The 24,813-nt window shown below is 44.8% G+C and overlaps 1 protein-coding gene across 4 annotated transcripts in view; it reads right to left on the bottom strand.

The window, feature by feature from the left end:
- Nucleotides 1-24,813, bottom strand: part of VDAC3 (voltage dependent anion channel 3) — an 83,704-nt gene that overhangs the window by 54,467 nt on the left and 4,424 nt on the right. For 2 of the 4 annotated variants that reach the window (XM_030202070.1, XM_030202071.1), the window contains exons 2-4: nucleotides 22,547-22,666; nucleotides 8,135-8,206; nucleotides 6,215-6,264 (exon numbers count right to left, since the gene is read on the bottom strand). In XM_030202070.1, the coding sequence (XP_030057930.1) occupies nucleotides 6,215-6,264; nucleotides 8,135-8,206; nucleotides 22,547-22,619 (195 nt within the window). In that variant the 5' untranslated portion in view covers nucleotides 22,620-22,666. The remainder of the gene's footprint in view (nucleotides 1-6,214; nucleotides 6,265-8,134; nucleotides 8,207-22,546; nucleotides 22,667-24,813) is intronic. The other 2 variants (XM_030202073.1, XM_030202072.1) reach the window with 2 other exon arrangements.

Raw genomic sequence — 24,813 nt, 5'->3', positions numbered from 1 at the left:
TCTGAACTCAAAGATTACGTAGAGGCTGAAGGATTCATCCCCCAACAAGTCTTCAATTGTGATGAAACTGGCCTGTTTGGAAGAAAATGCCAAGAGAACGTTCATTACACAGGAGGAAAAGGCACTGCCAGGACATAAGCCTATGAAAGATAGGTTAACTCTTTTGTTGTGTGGTAATGCTAGTGGTGATTGTAAAGTGAATCCGTTACTGGTGTACCATTCAGAAATAATGTGATGAAAAGCAAATTGTGTGTGATGTGGAGGGCAAACAAGAAAGCATGAGTCACGAGGGCAATTTTCATTGAGTGGATGAATGAAGTGTTTGGCCAGAGTGTGAAAAAATACCTCCAGGAAAATCACTTGCCCCTTAAGTGCCTCCTATTAATGGACAATGCTCTTGCACATCCTCCAGGTATGAAAGATGCACTGTTGGAGCAGTTCAGTTTTATCACTGTGAAGTTCTTGCCCCCTAATACCACACCACTCATCCACCCATGGACCAGAATGTCATTTCCAATTTCAAGAAACTGTACACAAAAGCATTGTTTCAAAGGTGCTTTGAGGTGACATCAGATACAGAATTGTCCTTAAGCGAGTTCTAGAAAAACCATTTCACCATTCTCAACTGCATCAGCCTCATAGATAAGGCTTGGCAGGGAGTGACATCCAGGATGATAAACTGTGGCTGGAAGAAATTATGGCTGGGATGTGTGCATGAGAGAGATTCAGAAAGGAATGATCCTTCACCTGATGACCCTACACATGTTGTGCAGTCAATTGTTCATTTGGGTAGATCCATGAGTTTGGAGGTGAGTGGTGAAGATGTGAAAGAGTTGGTAGATGACCACAGTGAAGAACTCACCACTGAAGAGCTGCAAGACCTTCAACTAGAAGTGCAACAGACGGCAGATGAAGAAGTTGCTTCGGATAAGGAGGAAGACACAGGAGAGAATGTGCCTTCTTCAGAGATTAAGGACACCTTCTCCATGTGGAGTAAAGTACAGGTGTTTGTGGAGAAACATCACCCAGACAAAGCTGTTGCAGGCCGTGTCTGCAACTTGTTTAATGATAATGTCTTGCCCCGTTTTAGGCAAATCTTAAAGAGGCGACAGAAACAAACTTCTTTGGACAGGTTTCTTGTGCGGCATGGGTCCACAGACTCTGAAGCTGGTCCTAGTGCCAAAAGAACAAGAAGGGAAGTGACCCCCCCAGAAGCTGGCCCTAGTGCCAAAAGAACAAGAAAGGAAGTGACCCCCCAGTGGCTGGTCCTAGTGCCAAAAGAATAAGAAGGGAAGTGACCCCCCAGTGGCTGGTCCTAGTGCCAAAAGAACAAGAAGGGAAGTGACCCCCCCAGTAGCTGGTCCTAGTGCCAAAAGAACAAGAAGGGAAGTGACCCCCCAGTAGCTGGTCCTAGTGCCAAAAGAACAAGAAGGGAAGTTTTTGTTACATTTGTACCCTGTGCTTTCCCACTCATGGCAGGCTCAATGTGGCTTACATGGGGCAATGGAGAGTTAAGTGACTTGTCCAGAGTCACAAGAGCTGCCTGTGCCTGAAGTGGGAATTGAACTCAGCTCCTCAGTTCCCCAGGACCAATGTCCACCACCCTAACCACTAGGCCACTCCTCCACTCCCCCCAGAAGCTGGTACTAGTGCCAAAAGAACGAGAAGGGAAGTGACCCCCCCAGATTGTGTCCTTATGGAGGGGGATCCCCCTTCCAAACAATAATACAGTATCTGCTCCTCTTTCTCCATCTTCCGTACATCAAGAAGAGTCTTCAGAAAGGTAAATGCCATGTTAAATATTCATCTATTCTACACATTAGTCTTTTTTATTCATTTAAAAGAATTTAGAAGAAAAATTGCTTGTTGCCTCGGTTTTCGTCGGTTTCAGTTTTCGTCAATTTTCGGACGAATTATTGACGAAAACCGAGGTTTCACTGTATTATGGCAACAAAGCAGAAGAAAAAGAGCAAGAATCTGTGCAACTGGGAAACACGAGGGAGGGTTCTGGGCTAGTCCAGAGGGACTAAAGGAAAGCAAATTAGCAGGTAAGATCTAATTTCTCCTTCCTTAGCGTTCCTCCGGATTGGCCCAGAAAAATGACTGATGGGAAGTAACAGAGCAGTGCATTTAAGGGAGGGACCCTAATAAACCCACTGTAAGCACATTCGCGCCAAACACTGCGTCCTGACAACACTGAACATCAAGCCTGTAATGCTTAAAGACCACGTCGCTGCTTTACAAATGTCCAAAGCTGGCACTAAGAAATGCTCCACCCACGAAGAAGCCTCACCTCTGTTAGAGTGCACTTTCACTCCTTCTGGAATAGGCTTACCTGAGAGAAGATAAGCGGAAGCAAATATTTCCTTAAGCCAGCTAGATATGGTGGGCTTAGATGCAGCCAAGCCTTTGCGGGAACTCCCAAGAAGCAGAAAAAAAATGATCCGATCATCTAAAGTCCTCCGCAGTGTGCAAATAATGCTTGAGCACTCTTCTGATATCTAGTTTACATAAACAGCGTTGCTTCTCTGATCCAGAGGAAGAGCCTAGCACTGGCAAAACCAAGTCCTGGTTCAAATGAAATCTGGAAACTACTTTAGGAAGGAAAGAAGGTACTGGATGTAAAATGACCCATTCTTTATAAAACTCGAGAAAAGGAGATCGACAGGACAGTGCCTGCAACTCTGATACACGCCTAGCTGAGGCAATCGCTACCAAAAACACTGTCTTTAGAGTTAAATCTTTGAGGGTACAAGCTGACAAAGGTTCAAAAGAAGGCTTAGTAAGGACAGAAAGAACCAAATTGAGATCCCAAGCAGGAAACACTGATCTAGAAAGAACGAATCAGAGCCACTACCTGCAAGAAACGCACAACATCCGGACGACTAGACAGAGATTTCCTTTTGATCCGCCCGCAAAAACAAGCCAACACCACAAGCTGTACCTTAAGAGAAGACAAGGCTAATCCCTTATCCAAACCAGCCTGCAATAAATCCAAGACCTGCGCCACAGAAGCCCAAAGTGGAGAAACGGCCCGCTTGGAGCACCAGGCCTTGAAAATGCACCAAGTTCGAACGTAATTCAGTGACATAGAGTGACACCGCGAATGAAGCATTGCTAGAATCACATTTGCTCAGTATTCTCTCTTCTTCAGCTGTGTCCTTTCAAAGAGCCAAGCCGTAAGACAAAACCGAGCCAAATCTGGATGAAGTACAGGACCCTGGATCAGGAGACCGGGAGACTAAGGAAGTCTGAGAGGGTCATCCAAGAGAAGACGTACAAGATAAGCATAACAAGGTTTGCGAGGCCAATCCGGAGCTACCAAAACCACGAGACCTGACCGCGACTCGATCCTCTGAATTAGATGTCCTAGAAGAGGCCAAGGAGGGAACACGTAAAGAAGGCCTGCAGGCCAAGGCTGAAGAAGAGCATCTATGCCCTCTGCCTTGCAGTCTTTCCTCCAACTGAAGAAACGAGGCACTTTGGAACAGATGGCTGTTGCCATAAGATCCATAACCAGAAGCCCTCAGCGATTGACTACAGTCTGAAATGCTGTCGCACTGAACATCCATTCTCTCAGGTCTAGAGTGTGGCGACTGAGGAAATTCACATGAACATTTGTTGCTCTTGCTACCTGAGCCGCCAATAGAGCGGACAGATGCTCTGCCCAAACCATGAGAAGCTCCACAAAGTCTGGTTGTAAACACTGCGGTCTTATCTTAACTAGCCCTGACCAATATGGAGGATCCAACCAAAGGAGCTCCTAGTATCACTTACCTCAATCATGCTAGATTCACCAGCTGTTAATCCATGCAGGAACGGTTACATCCTGTGAACAAATGTACAAGAACTCCCTTGTTTGCAGGAAGATCACCATGGCCCCATCCAGGGGACATTGGACCCAACACAGGAGGAGTCATACAGCTAATGCATATAGCTGCCTGGAAAGAAAAAGACTACAGACGAAAGGAAGATTGTCTTTAAACAGTGACGCAAGTCTTTCTACTATGGGTGTCCCTGAACATTGCACTTCCTTTCACTGTGGTTTTATAAGATAAGTACAACCTCACTAGTTACCCAACACCATATTCTTTTCTTCACCCTTGATCTTGGCCCTATTAAAGTAAAACCAGGCTTGTCAGCCTACGGAGATCCCATCTCCAGCTATCAAGTGTAGCACAAAGCACTTGCTGGGGTTGAGGGGAGGCTTACAACCACCCACAAATACAGTATCCCTCAACAGATTACTGTCTCTCGTGGCTACCCAAAATTCAAGCCCTAGAAAATAAGAGTCACCAGCTCCTCTCACCCACCCAAGGCATTATCCCCTCCTGAGGAAACATCCTCCCTCTGTCTGCTGAACTGGCTATCTCCTCTTCCTCTTGCCCCAGTCAGTGTAATTCTCTACCATCCCAAACATTGCCAAGGTCAACTTGTGGATCCTTCCGTGCAGACACACAGATTAGGACTAGGAAGAGTTCAAAGAAGAACCTGAAGGTGCTGCCACAGCAGAACCACCCAATAGTTTGTTTTAAATTATTCTTAGTATGAAACAAATGTTCATGCATCACAAGCTTAATCTGGCCTTAAAGACACTCTGGGGATCTTCACTTGTGTAGAGAGGTAGAGAGACTGTTCTGCAAACTGTTCCCACCATTGCACCTCTAGGAGCTGGAAGGGAGGGGAGGAGGAGAGAGGGAGCTCCAAAACACATGTGAGGTTACCTGATGAATTATTAACTCAATAAAGAATTGGGGCTGCACAGGCTCTGTCATACCTGAAGGCAGATAAGTAGCCTTCAGAAACTTCTCCATTTGTTTATCAGAGAAAAAGAGGGAGACAATTTGATTATTTTTGGCTAATCATGCCATCAAAACAGACATGATGACCAGGTCTTTTTCCATGTGCACCCCACAGGCCACATCTCAATCTGGGAACCCTTCCAGCTTCACTTCTGGCTGGGTGTTAAACCTCCACAGATTGCACTTGCCCACCTGGTGCCTGCGTGTCTGCCTGCTCCTAAGTCAGGTCAAATGCACCAGCTGGCATTCTAAACTGCCATGACTTATCTTCATTGTGTCACCTCTCTTTTTTTCCAGACTTCTGGAAGCAAGGGGATGGTGTGTGATCACTTTAGAATCCTTGAGTCCAAATCTGATACACCACTGGTGGTTGGAAACAGGCTGGGAAGAGGTTGCACTGAAAGTATTTATTGTAATTTGTACTGCCTCCCTATTACTCTCCAAAAACACAGACAATATGCGGTCAGACCCATCAAAGCTGAAACATCACCACCCAGCACTGGATCCACTGGTTTGGGAAATTAGACCCCAGCTCAGTCTATTCTCAAGAGGAAAGGAAATCAGCCCAAAGAGCTGTTGCCTGCAATGTTCCTCAGCCCACGATCTATGCTCTACCAGGAATCTGGACCTACAAACTTCCAGGGAGCAGACTACTTGCAACTGCTGCACTAGGCCACATGTCTGCAATATCTGCTGGAGCCAGAGAAATACTGAGGAGCTAAAGGCACCACCAGCCCCCTTATGAGGAGTGAAGCCAAATCTGAGCTTTTTTTTCCTCTGGCATCATCTGCTGGTAGGGGGACATAACCCACTTGTCTGGACTGGTCTGGCAGGGATGATAAAGAAGCTGACAGTTAGAAAATTGTCCCATTAGCGATAGGTAAGTGTACCAGTTTATAGGGCTTTAAGATTAATAAGAATATGACGGAATCACACAGGTACAATATGAAGACCAGTGCCCACAAGGCTAGTGAGAATATGAGTGTGTATAAGCAGAAGCTTATGAGGTCCTGAATGAGTTCTATTTCTCAAATTAGACAAAACGTAAAGCTAAATATTCAAAAGGAATAATTTGTTTAATAATGCTATTATAAATTTTCTATTTACTGGATATTAACATGAAATCAGCATTTAATCTTAGGGCCCTGTTTCCTAAGCCGCGCTAGCATTTTTAAGCACGCACTAAACGCTAGAGTCGCCCATACGTTCCTATGGCGGCTTAGCATTTAGCGCATGCTAATCATTAACGCACGCTAAAAACGCTAGCGCGCCCATAGCACTGCTTAGTAACAGGGCCCTTAATGTCATTTATAATGCAATTTTAGAACCATAAGATTCTAAGTAAATGAAGACACTGGGTTTTTCTCTATAAAGTATTTTTGCAAGTGCCACTGAAACCCTTGAATACTCACCATTCCATTGGACGATTTGGTCTTCAGCTCTAGTTTAACCATTCCAAACCCTAGAACATAAAGAAAATAACAAAACTTATAAAATAAATGCATATAAAAAATAAATACCCTTCTCCAGAAGAAAAACTTCTCTAAGCTATATACAACAACAGAGGATTACAGCCATAGTACTTGAAAGCCACAACCAGCTCTGGGTTTCAGCCTATTTACCATGAAAATTCCTCAAGCAAATCTGTATACACTTAGTTTAAGAACCAGATTAAATTACATAGCTTTACTCCACAGAAAAGCAGCATGTTAGTTGGCCTGAAACAGCATAATTCTACACCTTGAGCATGGGCTTTATTCCTACAACTAACACAGCATCTAATCAACACACATCATTAATGCAACATACCACAACGCCCTCTTACCAATATAGGTACATTTTTATAAGGAGTATGTGCATGCAGATCATCAGAGTTTTATGTCCTCAGTTATACACTAGAAATTTTAAGAGCCTGTGTAAACATTGGCATGGAAAAATAATAGCACGATGTGGGCATTCCCAGGGGCAGAGACTAAAATGTGCTCATATGCACAGATTCTTACTGCCACATACACAGAATTAAATCAGCCTTGGAGCAGTTGTAAATATGTGTGCATATATCACTTGGTGGATTAATTTTATAAGGTCATGTGGAGGGGCAAAATCGAACGCGAACGCCCATCTCCATGGGCGTCTATCTCTGAGAACGGGTACGTGAAGGGGCGGGACAAACCATATTTTCGAAAAAATGGGCGTCCATCTTTTTTCCGATAATACGGTTTGTGCCAGTCAAATGCATTGGATTTGTGCGGATTTGAGCTGGGCAGTATCGTTTTTCAGCGATAATGGAAACCGAAGGCGCCTAGCTCAAAAACGAACAAATCCAAGGCATTGGGTCGTGGGAGGGGCCAGGATTCGTAGTGCACTGGTCCCCCTCACATGCCAGGACACCAACCGGGCACCCTAGGGGGCACTTGTAACAAGTAAAAAAAAAAAAAAAAGTTAACCTCTGAAGTCCATAGCTCCCTTCCCCTGGGTGCTGAGCCCCCCAAATCCCCCCCAAAACCCACTGCCCACAACTCTACACCATTACCATAGCACTTATGGCTGAAGGGGGGCACCTAGATGTGGGTACAGTGGGTTTTGGGGGCGGTTTGGAGCGCTCCCATTTACCACCACAAGTGTAACAGGTAGGGGGGATGGGCCTGGGTCCACCTGCCTGAAGTCCACTGCACCAACTAACAACTGCTCCAGGGATCTGCATACTGTGATGGAGCTGGGTATGACATTTGAGGCTGGCATACAGGCTGGAAAAAAAAGTTTTTAAAGTTGTTTTTTTTTGGGTGGGAGGGGGTTAGTGACCACCGGTGGAGTCAGGGGTGGTCATCTGGTCATTTAGGGCACTTTTTTGGGACTTGTTCATGAAAAAAAAAGGGTCCAAAAAAGGTGACCCAAATTCACGCTAAAAACGCCTTTCTTTTTTTGATTATCGGCCGAGGACGCCCATCTCTCCTCGGCCGATAAACACGCCCCAGTCCCGCCTTCACCACGTCTCCGACATGCCCCCATCAACTTTGGCCATTTCCGCGACAGATTGCAGTTGAAGACGCCCAAAATCGGCTTTCGATTATACTGATTTGGCCGCCCACGGGAGAAAGACGCCCATCTCCCAATTTGGGTCAAAATATGGGCGTCTTTCTCTTTTGAAAATAAGGCGGATAAGCACCTATATTGCCTTTATAAAATAGATGCAACATGCCTCCATGTGCCTTCACAGCTAGGACACCCTGATATAAAATTATGCCCATCAAGTGCAAGTACCACAACCTATACATTTATTTACTTCACATCTTGTTTCATATCTCAGTATCTGTCATTTCTTCTAGACTCACCAAATCCCTTGTTGAACACATCCCTAGCAGATTTTCCCAGGTCAGAATAGGATGGTGGAATAAAGTCTCCTTCTAAAAGGAAAGAATAGAAAGATTTACTATCATTAAAAGTAATTTCCCTAATGTCTGCCAGATCCCAGATCACATCCTTTGTTCAGAATGCTATATTAGGCTGCTATTTTTATTATGGAATACCATTATAATGGGTTATTGACTATTTACTGTAGAAAGGAAAATCAATCAACCTATCAAAAAGATGGGTCAAAACAAAATTAGAATATTTACTTCAAATTTGCTTATCAGAGTACATTTAACATAAATACAACAGAATTTTAGAGAATCAGAGGGCAGCTTTTCAGTATTTTCCACTGTAATATGTAAAATACAAAACTCACATACATCTCTGCTTCTACACCTCATTGCTGCTCTGAAGTGCTCTCTGATATCCACATACCGAGACCCACATGCACACACAGTTCTGCCAAAGCCCCTCACTCCTGTGCTGCAACATCCTCTGCTATACCAGTACTTAGAACTCCAAAATAGCTCTCCCAAAGCACTTCACTACCATGCTTTCTAACGCCAATTCTCTCTTTCTCCAAAATCTTACCATATTCAAAATGATTACATGTAAAGAGCTAACAGACAGAATAGGGGATCTCAGTTCAACTTCAAGTGCATCATTGTCTACAATGAAATTTGCAGTGAACAGAAACTGTACAAACAATTCAGTACATAGTCATGTCAACACAATAAAGGGGATCTCCCGGATGAGAATCAAATAGGAATACAAATGAAAGGTTATGCAAAAAAGAATAAAGGAAAAGACAAGAGCATAATGCAATATATTTTAAAGAGGTCATTTTAGAAAGGGTTTGCCATGCCTAAAACATCTTCCACATGCAGAGGAAGGGCTTTTCTAAAATCAGGCAGCTGTATATATGTGTATTTATATATATGCATGCTGTGGAGCTGCAGCAGAGCTGCAATGTATGTATGCATTATATATAATACAACCTAAGGCATGTAATCTATGCATGTACGTTTACACCTGCCTTAGAGCAGGTATAAAATTGGTGCATTTTTATTTGTGTGCTACTGCAGCTGGTTTTGGATGTCCATTTTTTAAAAAGACATATAGGCACATATATTGCCTTTATAAAATAAGTGAAATAATAATATTTTTAGGCATTTTATATTACAATTACCGTTTTAGGGGTTATTTGATAAAGATATTTCCACACATAAAGATGGTTTTATGCACAGAAAAAGCCTTTCATAAAACTCTGTAGCTGTTTACATGCTCAGGTGTTCCCGGGGGCACAATTTGAGTAGAGCAGAGGTGGAAGTGTGTATTTTATAAAATACATCACAGGTACCCTATTTTGGGGGTTATAAGTCACAGTTAAGTATTAGTTACAGGAAGAAAAAATTAGGACAATGCAAGAAGATAGTAACGTAAGTGGCTGTTGAAAATAAGTCACGTGTTAATTGCAAAATAAGATAGCCTCTCTGTCTGTCTCTCTCTCTTTCTCCTCACCATCCAGCATCACCCCTCTGTCTTTTTCTCCCTCCATCAGCCCATCTCTCTCTTTGCTCCACACCACCACCATCATTCAGCATTGGCTCATTTCTCCCCACCCCCATATCCTGCACTGCCCCATTTGTCTCCCTTTCCACTTATCCTCCTGCTTGTTCACTAACTTACTACTTATGCTCCAGTGGGTATGCATGGCAGCTGCAGCAGCAAGCAGAAGGAAGGCACGGGGGACATTCCCTTATGTGCGCCGCTGTTGGCTTAGTTGGTCCCAGAAACAGGAAGTTACAGGCACTGATGTAACTTTCTATTTCTGGGACCAACTAAGCCAACAGTGGCGCACATAAGGGAATGTCCCCACACCTGCCTTCTGTTTGCTATTGCTGCCGCAGCCGTCTGGAGATCCAGAGAAGTAGCAGGCCAGGCAAAGGAGCAGAAATAAGTCAGTGAACTCAGCCAGAGGTCCGCATGTCAGGTTAAGTTCACTAGACAAATACATTTTTTTAAATTTGTAGATAAATAAGTTGTACCCATTCAACTGCGACTTATAACCCCAAAAATATGATCCATGAGTAGGGTACATATACACACACATATTTACACCTCCTCAGAACAGGTGAACATGTGTGCATGCGCATTTGCCTGCTACTGCTAGTTCAAAGAGCCTATTTTATAAAGTCACATAAGTGCCTATATTGCTTTACAAAAGAGGCTTACAATAAGTGCATTTTTGCTACATGGACAGAAACATACTCCTATAGTATTATCTCCCATATGTCCGAATGTAAAAAGATAGCCACCATACATTGAGAGGGTAATTTTATAGCGGAGTGCCTAGTTTAAGAGGGGAAGTAGGCGCTATCTTAAAAGACACACGTAGGGGCTTTATCAAAAGAATATCCAAGTCAGAATAGGGATGTCCGCATCAGAACAGATGCCCATCTCACATGTATATTCCAAAGGAAATATGTCAAGATATTCCAAAGGAAATATGTCAAGATTTCCTATTTGCCGAACATATAAAGAGGAATCCAATAAAATTCATATGGAAATATGTTTGATTTTAACAAAATATTTCTAAAAAGCAAGGAAAAGACCTCAAAACGCCCGACCGCTTACTTTCAGTTTTCAGCGGCTTTAACTGGGGGCGTGGTGTTCATCACTGGTCATAAAAACCTTGCTTGGAAAGAATTATTTTAACTTTTAATTTATTTCCAAATAGATTTTAACAATTTTGCTCTTTTTACAAGAATTTTTTTTTAAATATGTAGACAATATCAATGCTAACTTCAAATTTTCTTTGGTTCATAAAAACCTTCACTGATTCTCATGAAGTGCTTTAAAGCAGCTTTACAAAGTTGAGCACTTATCTGTTGCCCGACGGTGGCCCCATCCGTTTCGCTTGTGGGCTTTTTCAAAGCAGCACTAAGTTATGGTCAGATCAAGAGAGAAGAAAAAAATTTTCTCAATGCTTTCCCTGTCGAAGCACAGCCCTTGAAAAAGCCCACAAGCGAAACGGATGGGGCCACCGTCGGGCAACAGATAAGTGCTCGACTTTACTTTATCTTTGTAAAGCTGCTTTAAAGCACTTCATGAGAATCAGTGAAGATTTTTATGAACCAAAGAAAATTTGAAGTTAGCATTGATATTGTCAATATATTAAAAAAGGTAAAATTATGTATAATCATACCTGATAATTTTCTTTCCATTAATCATAGCTGATCAATCCATAGACTGGTGGGTTGTGTCCATCTACCAGCAGGTGGAGATACAGAGCAAACTTTTGCCTCCCTATATGTGGTCATGTGCTGCCGGAAACTCCTCAGTATGTCGATATCAAAGCTCCATCCGCAGGACTCAGCACTTAGAGAATTACACCCACGAAGGGACACTCTGCCCAGCTCACCACCGCCGAAACGGGGGAGGGGAATTAACCCAGCTCATCCCCACACAAGTGGGGGAGGGGAATCCGTCCAGCTCATCCCCGCGGAGCGGGGGAGGGACACCACACCCGCCGATGCGGGGGGATCTGGCTTATCCTGCAACCGCAACCGCGGGAGGAGCTGACTGACCCTAACACCGCCGAAGCGGGAGGGGTACAAAGCTGCCCTACAGCCGCACGAAGCGGGAGGGAGTGCCGGCAGAATTTATGTCTCAATCCAGCCCCGTAAAACGGAGGGGAGAGGAATGCAGCAGCTCACTGTAACACAAACTCGTCTCAACTCTTGAAGAATCCAAGTGAAAGAAGAACTTGAACACGAAGTCCTCCTGAAGTAACTGAAGGCTAAACTTGAACCTAAAATTCAACCAGAATATAAACAGTACAGATATCTGGGAGGGGCTATGGATTGATCAGCTATGATTAATGGAAAGAAAATTATCAGGTATGATTATACATAATTTTACCTTCCATATCATCAAGCTGATCAATCCATAGACTGGTGGGATGTACCGAAGCAGTACTCACCCAGGGCGGGACATAGAAATCCCTGACCTCAACACTGAAGCTCCAAACCGGGCCTCCGCCCGTGCAGCCACAGTCAAACGGTAATGCTTGGAGAATGTATGAGCCGAAGCCCACGTTGCCGCCTTGCATATCTCTTCCAAGGAGACGGATCCGGCCTCTGCCATCGAGGCCGCCTGAGCTCTCGTGGAGTGAGCCTTCAGCTGGATAGGCGGCACCTTCCCCGCGGCCACATAAGCCGCTGCAATGGCTTCCTTGACCCATCTTGCCACTGTAGGCTTAGCAGCCTGCAGACCCTTACGAGGACCTGCAAACAGGACAAACAGATGATCCGATTTCCGGAAATCATTGGTCACTTCCAAGTATCTGATGATGACTCGTCTCACATCCAGATATTCAAGAGCGGAGTACTCCTCTGGGTAGTCCTCCCTACGAAAGGAAGGGAGACAGAGCTGCTGATTCACATGGAAGCGAGAACCAATCTTGGGCAGGAAGGAAGGCACTGTGCGAATAGTCACTCCTGCCTCAGTGAACTGCAGAAAAGGCTCTCGACATGAGAGCGCCTGGAGCTCGGAAACTCTTCTGGCTGAAGTGATAGCCACCAAAAAGACTGCTTTCAACGTCAGGTCTTTCAGAGATGCCCTCGACAAGGGTTCCAAAGGCGGCTTCTGCAATGCTCTTAGCACCAGGTTGAGATTCCACGCAGGCACCACTGAGTGCAGAGGAGGGCGCAGGTGATTAACTCCCTTGAGAAAGCGCACCACATCTGGCTGCGAAGCCAGGGAAGCACCCTTCAGGTGGCCCCTGAAGCAAGCCAGAGCCGCTACCTGGACTTTAAGGGAACTGAGCGACAGGCCTTTCTCCAGACCTTCTTGCAGGAATGCCAACACTGAAGAAATTGGAGCAGTGAAGGGAGAAAGTGAGCCTGCTTCACACCATGCTGCAAAGATACGCCAAACCCTGGCGTAAGCAGTAGAAGTAGAGCGCTTCCTCGCTCTCAGCATAGTGGCGATGACCTTGTCTGAGAAGCCCTTCTTCCTCAGACGCTGCCGCTCAATAGCCAGGCCGTAAGACCAAAGGGAGAGGGATCCTCCATCACCACGGGACCCTGATGTAACAGGCCCTGCTCCACTGACAGCCGCAGAGGATCGTCGACTGAGAGCCTGCACAAGTCCGCATACCAGGGACGTCTGGGCCAATCCGGACCCACCCGGATTACCCTGCCGGGATGCTTTGCCACCCGGTCTAGCACCCTGCCCAACATGGGCCAGGGCGGGAACACATAGAGGAGCTCTTGTGTCGGCCACTGGAGAAGAGCATCTACTCCCAGGGATCGAGGGTCCCGTCCTCTGCTGAAAAAGCGCGGCACTTGGCCATTGGCCGACGACGCCAGCAGATCTAGGCTCGGCTGGCCCCAGCGCTTCGTGATGTCCAAGAACGCCTGAGCAGACAGTTGCCACTCTCCGGGCTCCAAGGTATGGCGACTGAGAAAGTCCGCCTTGACATTCATGACTCCGGCAATGTGGGCCGCTGAAAGCTGCTCCAGGTTCGCTTCCGCCCACTGGCAAAGACTCATAGCCTCCTTGGCTAGAGGGGCGCTCTTGGTACCTCCCTGGCGGTTGATATAGGCCACAGCCGTGGTGGCATTGTCCGACAGGACCCGTACAGGCTTCAACACCAGTACCGGGATGAACTCCAATAACACCAACCGAATGGCTCTGAGTTCCAGGAGGTTGATAGACCACTTGCCTCTGCAGGAGACTAGAGCCCCTGCGCTGTCCTTCCCAAGCCGTGGGCTCCCCAGCCCATCAAAGAGGCGTCTGTCGTGACGACAATCCACTCCGGGGTCACCAGAGGCAATCCTGCAGACAACTTGTCTGTCTGCGTCCACCAGCTCAGCGCCTTGCGCACTGCTGGGTCCACGGGAAGGCGCACAGCATAATCCTCTGACATCGGAGTCCAGCGCAGCAGCAGAGATAGCTGTAGTGGTCTCATATGAGCCCTGGCCCAGGGCACTACTTCCATCGTGGCCGTCATAGAGCCCAACAGCTGCACGTAGTCCCAAGCCCGAATAGGAGAGGCTACTAGGAACTAGTCCACCTGAGCCTGAAGCTTGACAATCCGATTGTCTGGCAGGAACACTCTGCCCACTTGGGTGTCGAATCGAACTCCCAGATACACCAGGGACTGAGTCGGGCGCAGCTGGCTCTTCTTCCAGTTGATGATCCATCCCAGGGAGCTCAAAAGAGCAACTACCCGGTCCATAGCTTTGCCGCACTCTGCATAAGAGGGGGCTCGGATCAACCAGTCGTCCAGATAAGGATGGACTTGTACTCCTTCCTTTAGCAGGAAGGCCGCTATGACCCCCATTACTTTGGAAAAGGTCCGCGGAGCAGTAGCCAACCCGAAAGGGAGGGCTCTGAACTGGAAGTGTCGTCTCAGGAATGTAAAACGCAGAAAGCGTTGGAGAGGAGGCCAGATGGGAATATGCAGGTACGCTTCCTTGATGTCCAAGGAAGCCAAGAACTCTCCTGCCTTCACTGCCGCTATAACAGAGCGGAGAGTCTCCATGCGAAAGTGCCTCACTTTCCAGGCCCGATTGACCCCTTTGAGGTCGAGGATAGGCCGGACAGAACCTCCTTTCTTTGGAACCACAAAGTAAATGGAGTAACGTCCCTTGCCAATCTGATTTTTTGGCACCGGAACGACCGCACCCAGGCAGATCAGGTTGTCCAAGGTCTGCTGCACTACCACAGCTTGACCGGAGACTTGCAGGGAGAGAGTACAAACCCGTCTCTTAAGGGTTGGCAGAACTCTAGCTTGTAGCCGTCTCTGATGACTTCCAGCACCCACGCGTCTGAAGTTATAGTGGTCCACTCGCCCAGAAACGAGGACAGCCGTCCTCCAATCTGCACTGGGGCGTGGACCAAGGCCCCGTCATTGGGTACGAGACCCTGGGGGAGGACCGGAGGGAGCACCTCCGGGACGGCGGTCTCTGCGAAAGGAATGCTGCTTGGGGGAGAAAATCCTCTTGAAGGAAGAGGGGGCAGAGGAACCCGACTTGCCCGGGCGGTACCGATGGGCTTCCTGCAACCGTCCTCTGGAGGTATCGGGACGAGTACTAACCCGAGCCCTGACCTCTGGTAATTTCTTGCCCTTAGACGTGCCGAGATCGGTCACGATTTTGTCCAGCTCGACCCCAAAGAGCAGCTTGCCTTTAAAAGGCAATCTAGCCAGGCGGGATTTAGAGGCGTGGTCAGCAGACCAATGTTTCAGCCAAAGCCACCGCCGCGCAGAGACTGTCTGAGCCATGCCTTTAGCTGAGGCTCTCCAGACATCATACAGCAAGTCTGCCATATAGGCTAAGCCCGATTCCAGGGCCGGCCAATCAGCCCTCAAGGAATGATCCGAGGGGGAAGCCCGCTGCACCATAGTCCGGCACGCCCTGGCCACATAGGAGCCGCAAACTGAGGCCTGCAAACTTAAAGCAGCTGCCTCAAAGGACGACCTTAAGGCCGCCTCCAATCTTCTGTCTTGGGCGTCCTTTAGGGCCGTGCCACCTTCCACCGGCAACGCCGTTTTCTTAGTCACCGCAGTGATTAAAGAATCCACGGTAGGCCACCGATAGGCCTCACGTTCACTCACAGCCAAAGGATAGAGGCGGGACATAGCCCTAGCCACTTTAAGGCTTGTTTCCGGGACATCCCATTGAGCCGCAATTAAGGTGTGCATGGCATCATGCACGTGGAAGGTTCTAGGCGGGCGCTTCGTCCCCAGCATAATGGCAGAGCCAACAGGGGCTGAGGGAGAGACGTCCTCCGGAGAGGAAATCTTCAAAGTGTCCATGGCCTGTAACAACAGGTTGGGCAAATCCTCTGGGCTAAAAAGCCGCGCTGCAGAGGGGTCATCCGCTCCATCCGAGCGGGGATCTATCTCCTCCAAGGAATCCGCAAAGGATCGTTGGGAGACCTCAGACACGCTGCCCTCATCTACATCGGAGGAGACAAAAGTCCTCCAAGGCCTGGAAATCAACCCGAGGGCGTTTACCTCTGGGAACCTCAACCTCTTTATCAGAAGAGGGAGCAGGGGCAGCGTTTTGCATGAGGAAAGCCTGATGCAGCAGCAAAACAAACTCGGGGGAGAAACCCCCCAGACTGTGCACTTCCGCAGCCTGGGCAACAGCCCTAGACGCACTCTCAACCGGCGCTCGCAATAGCGGGGGAGAGACATGCTGTGCATCCAAAATGGCGTCCGGCGCGAAACTCCGTGAAGGAGCCGCGCGGGAAGAACGGCGCTTAACTTTAGCCGCTTTTGTGCCGTCGCCCAAATTAAGGGCGTTCATGGCATTAATGTCTCCAACCTCAAGGGCGGCCCCGAAGAAGCCGTCCGAGCTGCGTGGCCGGCCAAGATGGCGGAGGCGAGGAGCGGGGGATGGGCGTTTATGGCGGGAAAAAACCGCCACGCCGGAGGAACGACCGGGACATTCATCGGTCACTAAACTATCACCCATCAAGGGCGAATCAGGTTGTAAAACCCCCGCATCCCCTCTAGAAGCGCTCCAGCGATCCGGGGAGCGACCCTTTGCGCCCTCGCCCTCCGACGCCATTGCCACGAGGAGAAGAATCGGGGAACCCCCTGCCCGCTATAAAAAGGTAAAATTACCTGCTTGCCGCTCCGAGCTGTAACGAACTGGTGTCCCAGTGAGTAGCTGCAATGAACGTTTAAAGAAACGTCGAATTAAACGCCTTTAAAGACGTTTAAAAATTTTTTTTTTTTTTTTTTTAAACGGAGCCAGCGGGAGGGGGGAGAAAAGGAGGGACCTGGCACCACCAGGTTTGCACTTGCTCAAAAGAGCCCTCAACCCCAGGCCTCAACAAAACCTAAGGATTAGGCTTGGAGGCCTAGCCAGAGCTGCTGCTGTGTGTGACCACCACCTGCTGAGATAGAGAACATACTGAGGAGTTTCCGGCAGCACATGACCACATATAGGGAGGCAAAAGTTTGCTCTCTATCTCCACCTGCTGGTAGATGGACACAACCCACCAGTCTATGGATTGATCAGCTTGATGATATGGAAAAACTTTTCTTGTAAAAAGAGCAAAATTGTTAAAATCTATTTGGAAATAAATTAAAAGTTAAAATAATTCTTTCCAAGCAAGGTTTTTATGACCAGTGATGAACACCACACCCCCAGTTAAAGCCGCTGAAAACTGAAAGTAAGCGGTCGGGCGTTTTGAGGTCTTTTCCTTGCTTTTTAGAAATATTTTGTTAAAATCAAACATTATATTTCCATATAAATTTTATTGGATTCCTCTTTATATGTTCGGTGATCTTACATCTTGGAGTCCTGTATGGTAATCCTCTTACTATTGTCTACTTAAGATTTCCTGTTTGAAAATATGCAAGATGGGCGCCAAGGAATTAGCTCCGGATTAGATGCATCATTCTTCTCATTCTCTTTTTTGACGCTGTCTTACTTTTGTGCATAAAACAGAAGGGATGCCTAAACGAGGAGGGATACAGCAGACAACCAACCCATCAACATTCCTTATCAACTCACTGTCACCCGCGAACTATCTGAACAGTCCCAGCAAATGAAAAAGGTTCAACGATCTTTAAGTCAAGACAAAATGCTGATTCATAAAAATTGGAAAACTTTGATAATTATATAAGGCAATTGAACTTGAGACTTTTGAATTTTCCTAAAACATTTACTACTCCTAAAGAGCTATCGTTTTCTCAAGGAAAATTATAAACATTCAGATCAAAATGTTACCACCTTTAAATAGGATATATTTTATTCCTAAAGCTCAAACCATTAAGACTAGAATACAAATATCTATATAAGAAGTTTCTTCAGATAACTTGGTTATTAGCAACATCTTGGAAAATTTGGCCAAGAAGATTGCTGAAACATCAACTCTCCTTGTTACTTTTGTTTTTTCTCAAGATAAAGAGGATCTGTTAAGAGCATTCTTTCATTCCTCTGATTCTACTTTTTTTTTTTAGAAAAAAGTCTAAGGGGTCCTTTTACTAAGGTGTGCTTAAAAATGGTCTGCGGTAGTGTAGGCATGTGTTTTGGGCATGCGCAAATCCATTTTTCAGCGCACCTGCAAAAAATGCCTTTTTAACATTTTTGCTGAAAATGCATGTGCGGCAAAATCAAAATTGGCAAGCATTCATTTTGGGTCTGAGAACTTACCGCAAGCCATTGACCTACCAGTAAAGGCTCACACAGTAACCGGGCAGTAATGACCTATGCGCGTCAAATTCTACTTGGTGTGCGTCCAATATGTGCATCTGAAAACAAAAATTATTTTTCAGGCGAGTGTATTGGACGCTCGCCAAAAGTGAAATTACTGCAAGAGCCATGCGGTAGCTGGGCGGCAACTCCATTTGGGATGCACGTAGATGCTTACAGGGCTTAGTAAAAGGGCCCCTATGTTTTTCTGGACATATGTAAATGGACTCAAAATAGAAGGAAAAAGTTTTTGGAACGTCATCGACAAGTCCTCTCCTTGGGGGCAAAATTTCAGTTAAAATATTCTTGTAAATGTTTGGGTTAAATTTGGAGAACATTAAATACATCTTTTATGATGTTGTGCAGCTGCAATTATTTTTAGAGGGTAAAGGTATTTACAGTACAGCTCTTTTGACTACCTAGATGTCTTGTTTATAATTTGGCCTATATAATAAATATATAGATAGATAGATAGATAGATAGATAGATAGATAGATAGATAGATAGATAGATAGATAGATAGATAGATAGATAGATAGATAGATAGATAGTTATGATGAAGTATCCTGCCTTTGGATTTCCTTGTTTCTTGCCCCCCATTGTTTGTGGACTTATAAGCCTTAGTTATATAATTCATTTGGAGATGTAGAATTCTCTTTGTTTTCTTTGTAACTTTAATTGCTTTGGCTTTTCCTTATCAAAGGATGTTCTTTGAGAAAAAAAAAGAGAAAATACGTGAGAAGGACTTCCATGTGCTGGAGATATCCAGCATGAACAGCCATTGTACAAACTGTAACGTCCAAATTACGAATGGGGAAAACAAAGGCCATGGACGTCCGTATGACAGCATTCTTAGAAAATGGCCACACAGACATACATAAAGAGCACAGGGCAGTCTAGTTGTTAGTGCAGTGGGTTATAAACCAAAGGACCCAAGTTCAAATCCCACATTAACTCATTTATTTTTTTTAAATTGTGAGCACTCCAGGAACAGAAAAAATACCTAACTGTACCTGAATGTATACCACTCAATAGCCTTCAGCTTGCAGGTGGATTATATATTTAGGTACAGTAGATATTTTTCTGTTCCTTGAGGACACACAATTTAAAAAATTAAAAAAAGAGTTAAAGTGGGATTTGAACCTGGGCACCTTGATTTACAGTCCACTGCACGAAGGCTACTCCTCAGATGTGCAAGCTGCTCTGTTACCTGAAGCTGTCACAGACGCTAGTATTCCTTTCCAGTTTCATTTACAGAAGAGAGGGAGGAGGAAAGCAACCACTGAGGTATTCAAGATGCTCATGCCTCAATCCCTCCAGTTGTCAGCTACTCAATGAGAGCACTTTTTGTACCTTAGATGTGACTGAAACAGGTCTAACTACGGATGTCCTTCTTTTTAGGCTTGGATATTTCCTTCCCTTTGGTAACTGCTGTTGGACATCCTGATTTTAAGTCCTCCTTAGTTCTGCCCAAAACAAGCCCACAACACTCTCCCTTGTCATTTGGACATACAGCAGTGTTGGACATCCAAATCCTGTCTATGCAAAACCCGGATTTGGATATTTCAAGCACACAGACGTCCATTTCAACATTTTGGGTTGTCCATATGCTTCAAAAATAAGCACCTTAGGCACCTATGTATCTTTATAAAATACTAGCATAACCAGAGGTCACGTGACACGATGCGAGAAAGCAGTCACTAAAAAGTGAGGCTCTTCCATGCCCTGCTATACCACGCTCATTATCTGCGATTTTCAATCCACAATACTTTCCCTGTTTAGTGGGTAGTTTGCTGGAGGGTGCTGTCTAACTCCTTATTTCAGTGGCATGTTGAAGGGCTCTTATCTATGGTTTCAAAAAACATCCGAAGGAAGCAGGACAAACAGCATTGTACTAAAAGCAAGGTAGCGGCTACGCCCTCCCCGCCCAGTCCTACTATCAGCTCAGCTGGGACTTCTGAGCTCACCGCAGAGGTTACAGCAGCAGTGGAGGTAGCACTGGACAAAAAAAATTCAACAGCTGTATAATACGCGCAACCCCAAAAGATCGGGGAATTAGAGTATCAGGCCCACACGTTTGCTCGGAATCAAACCCTGCTACAAACACGGATCACCGAGCTTGAACAAAAGGTAAATGACCTCAAGAATCGCTCAAGGCGCAACAATCTACGCCTTGTGGGCCTCCTGGAATCGTTGTTGGAGATCTACTGTAATGGAATCCAAAAATGCGTGGGATAAACACAAAGGAATACTATTTAGAAGGAATGGATCCACAGAAGTTCAGCGGAGATTGGGTGGCAACATTGGTAACTGAGAAGCAAAGCCAGTGCTAAGCAGACTTTACGTTCTGTGCCCTGATCGTGGCTGAATAGATTTGGATGGGCTGGAGTGTAGCTTGTCAGGGGCTTTGACATAAACTTCATAAATTTTAGAACAAGAAGGACAGTGCTGGGCAGACTTCTACGATCTATACTCTGAATATGGCAAGGACAAATCAAGATCAGGTATACATATGAAGTATCATATACCATATGTAATGAGCTTATCTTGTTGGGCAGATTGAATGGACTATACAGGTCTTTTTATGCCATCATCTACTATGTTACTATGACCTTTTTGGAAACCTGGCATGCGGCAACAATTACACCTTGGTGAGCACTTGAGGCCCTTTAGGGTGGAGCGAGCCCATTGATTAGGAGCAAAAAAATAATAAACAAAGAAGTTGTATATACAGCAGATAAATACAAATTGGAATGTAAGAGACATATAAATAAAAAGGAAGCTGTCATAAAAGGTCATAATAAATATATAGAGACATCAAAATCATAAACGGGCTTGTATGAATGTAATAACCATGGTAATATAAATGCATAAATATAGATTTCAGTATCATAAAAAACTCATGAACGGCTATTGCTAACTTGTATTTATCTGTTGTATATACAACTTCTTTCTTTATTTTTTTGCTTATAATGTTTAGATTGTCAATAGGAGACTTTGTTTCATGACTTGTCTGGGAATATGTTTAACATAATAGTTTCCAAGGTATGTATTTTTATATTTCATTCTTGGATTTAATTTTGTAATTAGTTCTTATTGGTTATTTTTTTATTATTTATTTGTTTGTTTGTAATATTTTAGACCCCTGATGCAGGCCGGTAGGGCCGCAACACAAGTCGTGTCTGGTCCCCTTTGTTTTTATTGAAGACTGTTGTTAATAAAGATTTTTCCTGGACACCAGCTGCGAGAGGTCCTGCTTCTTTTTTTATCCACTGTTTGATTCCTGGTGTTTTCCTTCAGTGGAGTTTTTCTTCTGCTTGTGCTTGTCCTCTCCATGTCAGACTCAATGAGCGAGAGCAATTTTAAAGACCACCACTTTATACACACAAATGGCTTTGAAGATGGCCTTCCCAAAGTCTCCTAAACCAGAAATAATTCCAGAAATTACACTAAAATGATAAAGAAAATACTTGAGAAAGCAACTTCCATTGTTTTTCTATGCAGCATAATTAATGCAATTACACTTCTCATGACAGCAATGACTATAAAACAAGAAAATGCCATCAAACTCTTAGCGTAAGGAAACAGTAAAGGAACTAGAAGGAAAACTCACTCAGACACTCTAGTAACAAGACACTACCTGGACAAACATAAAACGAAAGTTCAAGGTGGGAATCCAGGAAAATATATACATATATACGTATTTCAAAAGCATAAATAATTGGATTTTTCTTCATTTACATCTACAATTATATATGACAATGACAAAATGATCATAGAAACAAAACCCAAATATAACCCTGAAGTTCCTCCCCATGAGATTCCTTCCAGCTCTCAAGAAATATAAATAGAAAGGTATGGTGTTAAAGGCGTTGCGACCTTGTAATGACTTGCAGTCAGCACACATTTATCAAAATATGACAACCATAAATCAATTCTAAACCAACACTGACATTATAAATTCCCTTCCAGAACAAGTAGTAAATGTCTCAACAGAAAAGCCTTCATTCTGCTATCACCATCGTTTGAAAGCAACAAGGGTTTAATCCTGCAAAACTACAGAAAATTCAATTTAAAAATCAGAATAAAGCATACAAGCTCACCTATTACATTCACAAGTGGAAACAACCTGCTGTTTAGACCAATTTAAGAGGGCTTTTTCTCACTTACCTTTGCAAGTTTCTAGACATTCAGGCTTCTCCGAAGAATGGTTCTTCTTGTTACTCCGTTTCTCTTCTGCCATGGTTTTCGGGCAAGAAATCTAGTCCTGAAGTGAGTTTTTTTTCTGACCTCAAAATCAAGAGGTAGAGTTAATGAAATCCAGAGTAACTTTTCCAGAGTTCTATCACATGAGCCATGAAGTTAATGCAGAACTAATGCACTTCAGCAGCTAATAGCAGCTTACATTTCAACTCATAAATCTGAATATCTGGCTTTCAGCTATACATTAAAAAGCACTTTTATCGTCCACTTATAAAACAGATGCTTTATAACACCTATCCATATTTACTTTTTTGGCCTAGCAGTTCCCTCCTGCTTCTTTGGGTTGCCAGTTCAAATAAAAATCAACATCTGTTGAGCTATGGCACCATGTCTCTTCATTTGCAACTACCCCAGGACAATTTCCCGTTACACTCATAACTTAATAATTAGCTACTAATTGGTCTTAACCAATTATTGGCTATAATTGGTATTTACTAGCGCTAATTGGCCCTAACTAGCAGTGACATGCATAACTGCCTTTAATCGGGATTCTAGAAATTGAGCGCACAAAACCCATAGTGGGCACGTGCAAGGAGGACATAAATGGGTCGAGGGTGTACCCAGCACTTATGTGCACATGTTATAGAATACTAGCAATTATGCACCTGACTGCAGTTAAGTGTGAGCATTTACACCAGCTTTGAACTAGCATGAATGCTCACACCTAAAGTTAGATGCACAACTGCAGACTTACGCTAGTCTTCTATAATAGTAATTTTGCACGTAATTGCCTATATAGAATCACATTTAGCATGCTGCATCCTGGTGTCCAAGTTTGGGCAACCACTAAAGAATTACTCCCTTAGGGCCAGATTTGAAGTTAGGTACCGTTATGATCCATGCTAAGCTAGCATTCTGTAGAAAATGCTCTGCGCCGAGTGCCTTTTACAGAATACCAGTGTAGAGCGCTTCTCACGCATAACCTTGGACGCGAACACTTATGCCTGAAAAAGCTGATATGTATGCTCATGTCCAACTGATGTCAGTTAGGTGCACAAATGCAGGTATTCTATAACATAGTGCCTAATTTCTGGGAACGCCCCTGTCCTGCTCCCATGCCTATACGCCCTTTTGAGTTGTGCTCTATAAAATTTAGACATGCATGTTACAGAATAAGGCATAGGGCAGATGCACAGTAACTCCTAATTACTGCTAATTAAGTACCAATAATTAGTCAGTTAAGCATTAACAAACTAGTTTTTGAACGGATCCGGATTCACACCCAAATATGGACAACCCATACAGAATCTGAGGGTTAGTGACTAAATTTATATTCAAAATTTCACTAAACTCCTAAATTAAAGAGAATAAAAACTGGGTGGCAAGAGAGGCAAATTTAGGGTGCAGAAAAAATGTTCAGCATTGATTTTTCAGCACTCAGCACATAAATCTAGCAAATGAACAGCAAGCCAAAATTTATACACATAACTTTTAAGCTCCTAAATTAAGATGCTCCTCTCGCTGCTGAGGAAGTTCAAAGAGCCATTAGATCCTTTAAACCCTGTAAAGGAGTAGCCTAGTGGTTAGTGCAGTAGACTTTGATCCTGGGGAACTGGCAGGCAGATGATCAAAAGCAAACGCCAGCTCTAGAGGCTGTTAGCGCCATACTAGCGCTGGCGTTTGGTACCGCCCCATGATCAGAGCCCTCGAGCGCGTGAAACAACGCACTCGAGGGCTCTTAGCGCAAGTAGCATGCATTAGGGCTCTTACCACAAGTAGCTTGCAAATGCATGCTAATCAGCACTTAACGCATTCATCCCCAATGATCAGCATCCAGCGCGATTGGGTCGCTGGCCGCGACACACCCTACGCCAGCTCCGAGCTGGCATTAGGGTTTGCAGATCATTGAGGAGGAATGGTGAGCCCTGTCCAGAATGCATTTACATGCTGGCAGGCCCCCATTCCCCCTACAGCAAACCTGCCAGCGAGGGCAGTTGAGGACGTCCAAATTTGGACGTTTCTGTGACGGGGCAGTTGAGGAAGTCCAAATTTTGGACATTTCTGCAATGGGCAGTTAAGGACGTCCAAAATTGGATGTTTCTATGAGAAAGACGTCTTTGTCATAGAAACATCCCATTTTGGACGTCCTTAACTGCCCATTGCAGAAACGTACAAAATTTGGACGTCCTCAACTGCCCCGTCGCTGTACCTCCAGCACCCCCTTGAAATTTGGC

Source organism: Microcaecilia unicolor, chromosome 4 (assembly GCF_901765095.1).
Source record: "Microcaecilia unicolor chromosome 4, aMicUni1.1, whole genome shotgun sequence".
Taxonomy (NCBI): Eukaryota; Metazoa; Chordata; class Amphibia; order Gymnophiona; family Siphonopidae; genus Microcaecilia; species Microcaecilia unicolor.
This window is presented reverse-complemented; position numbering and strand designations above follow the sequence as displayed.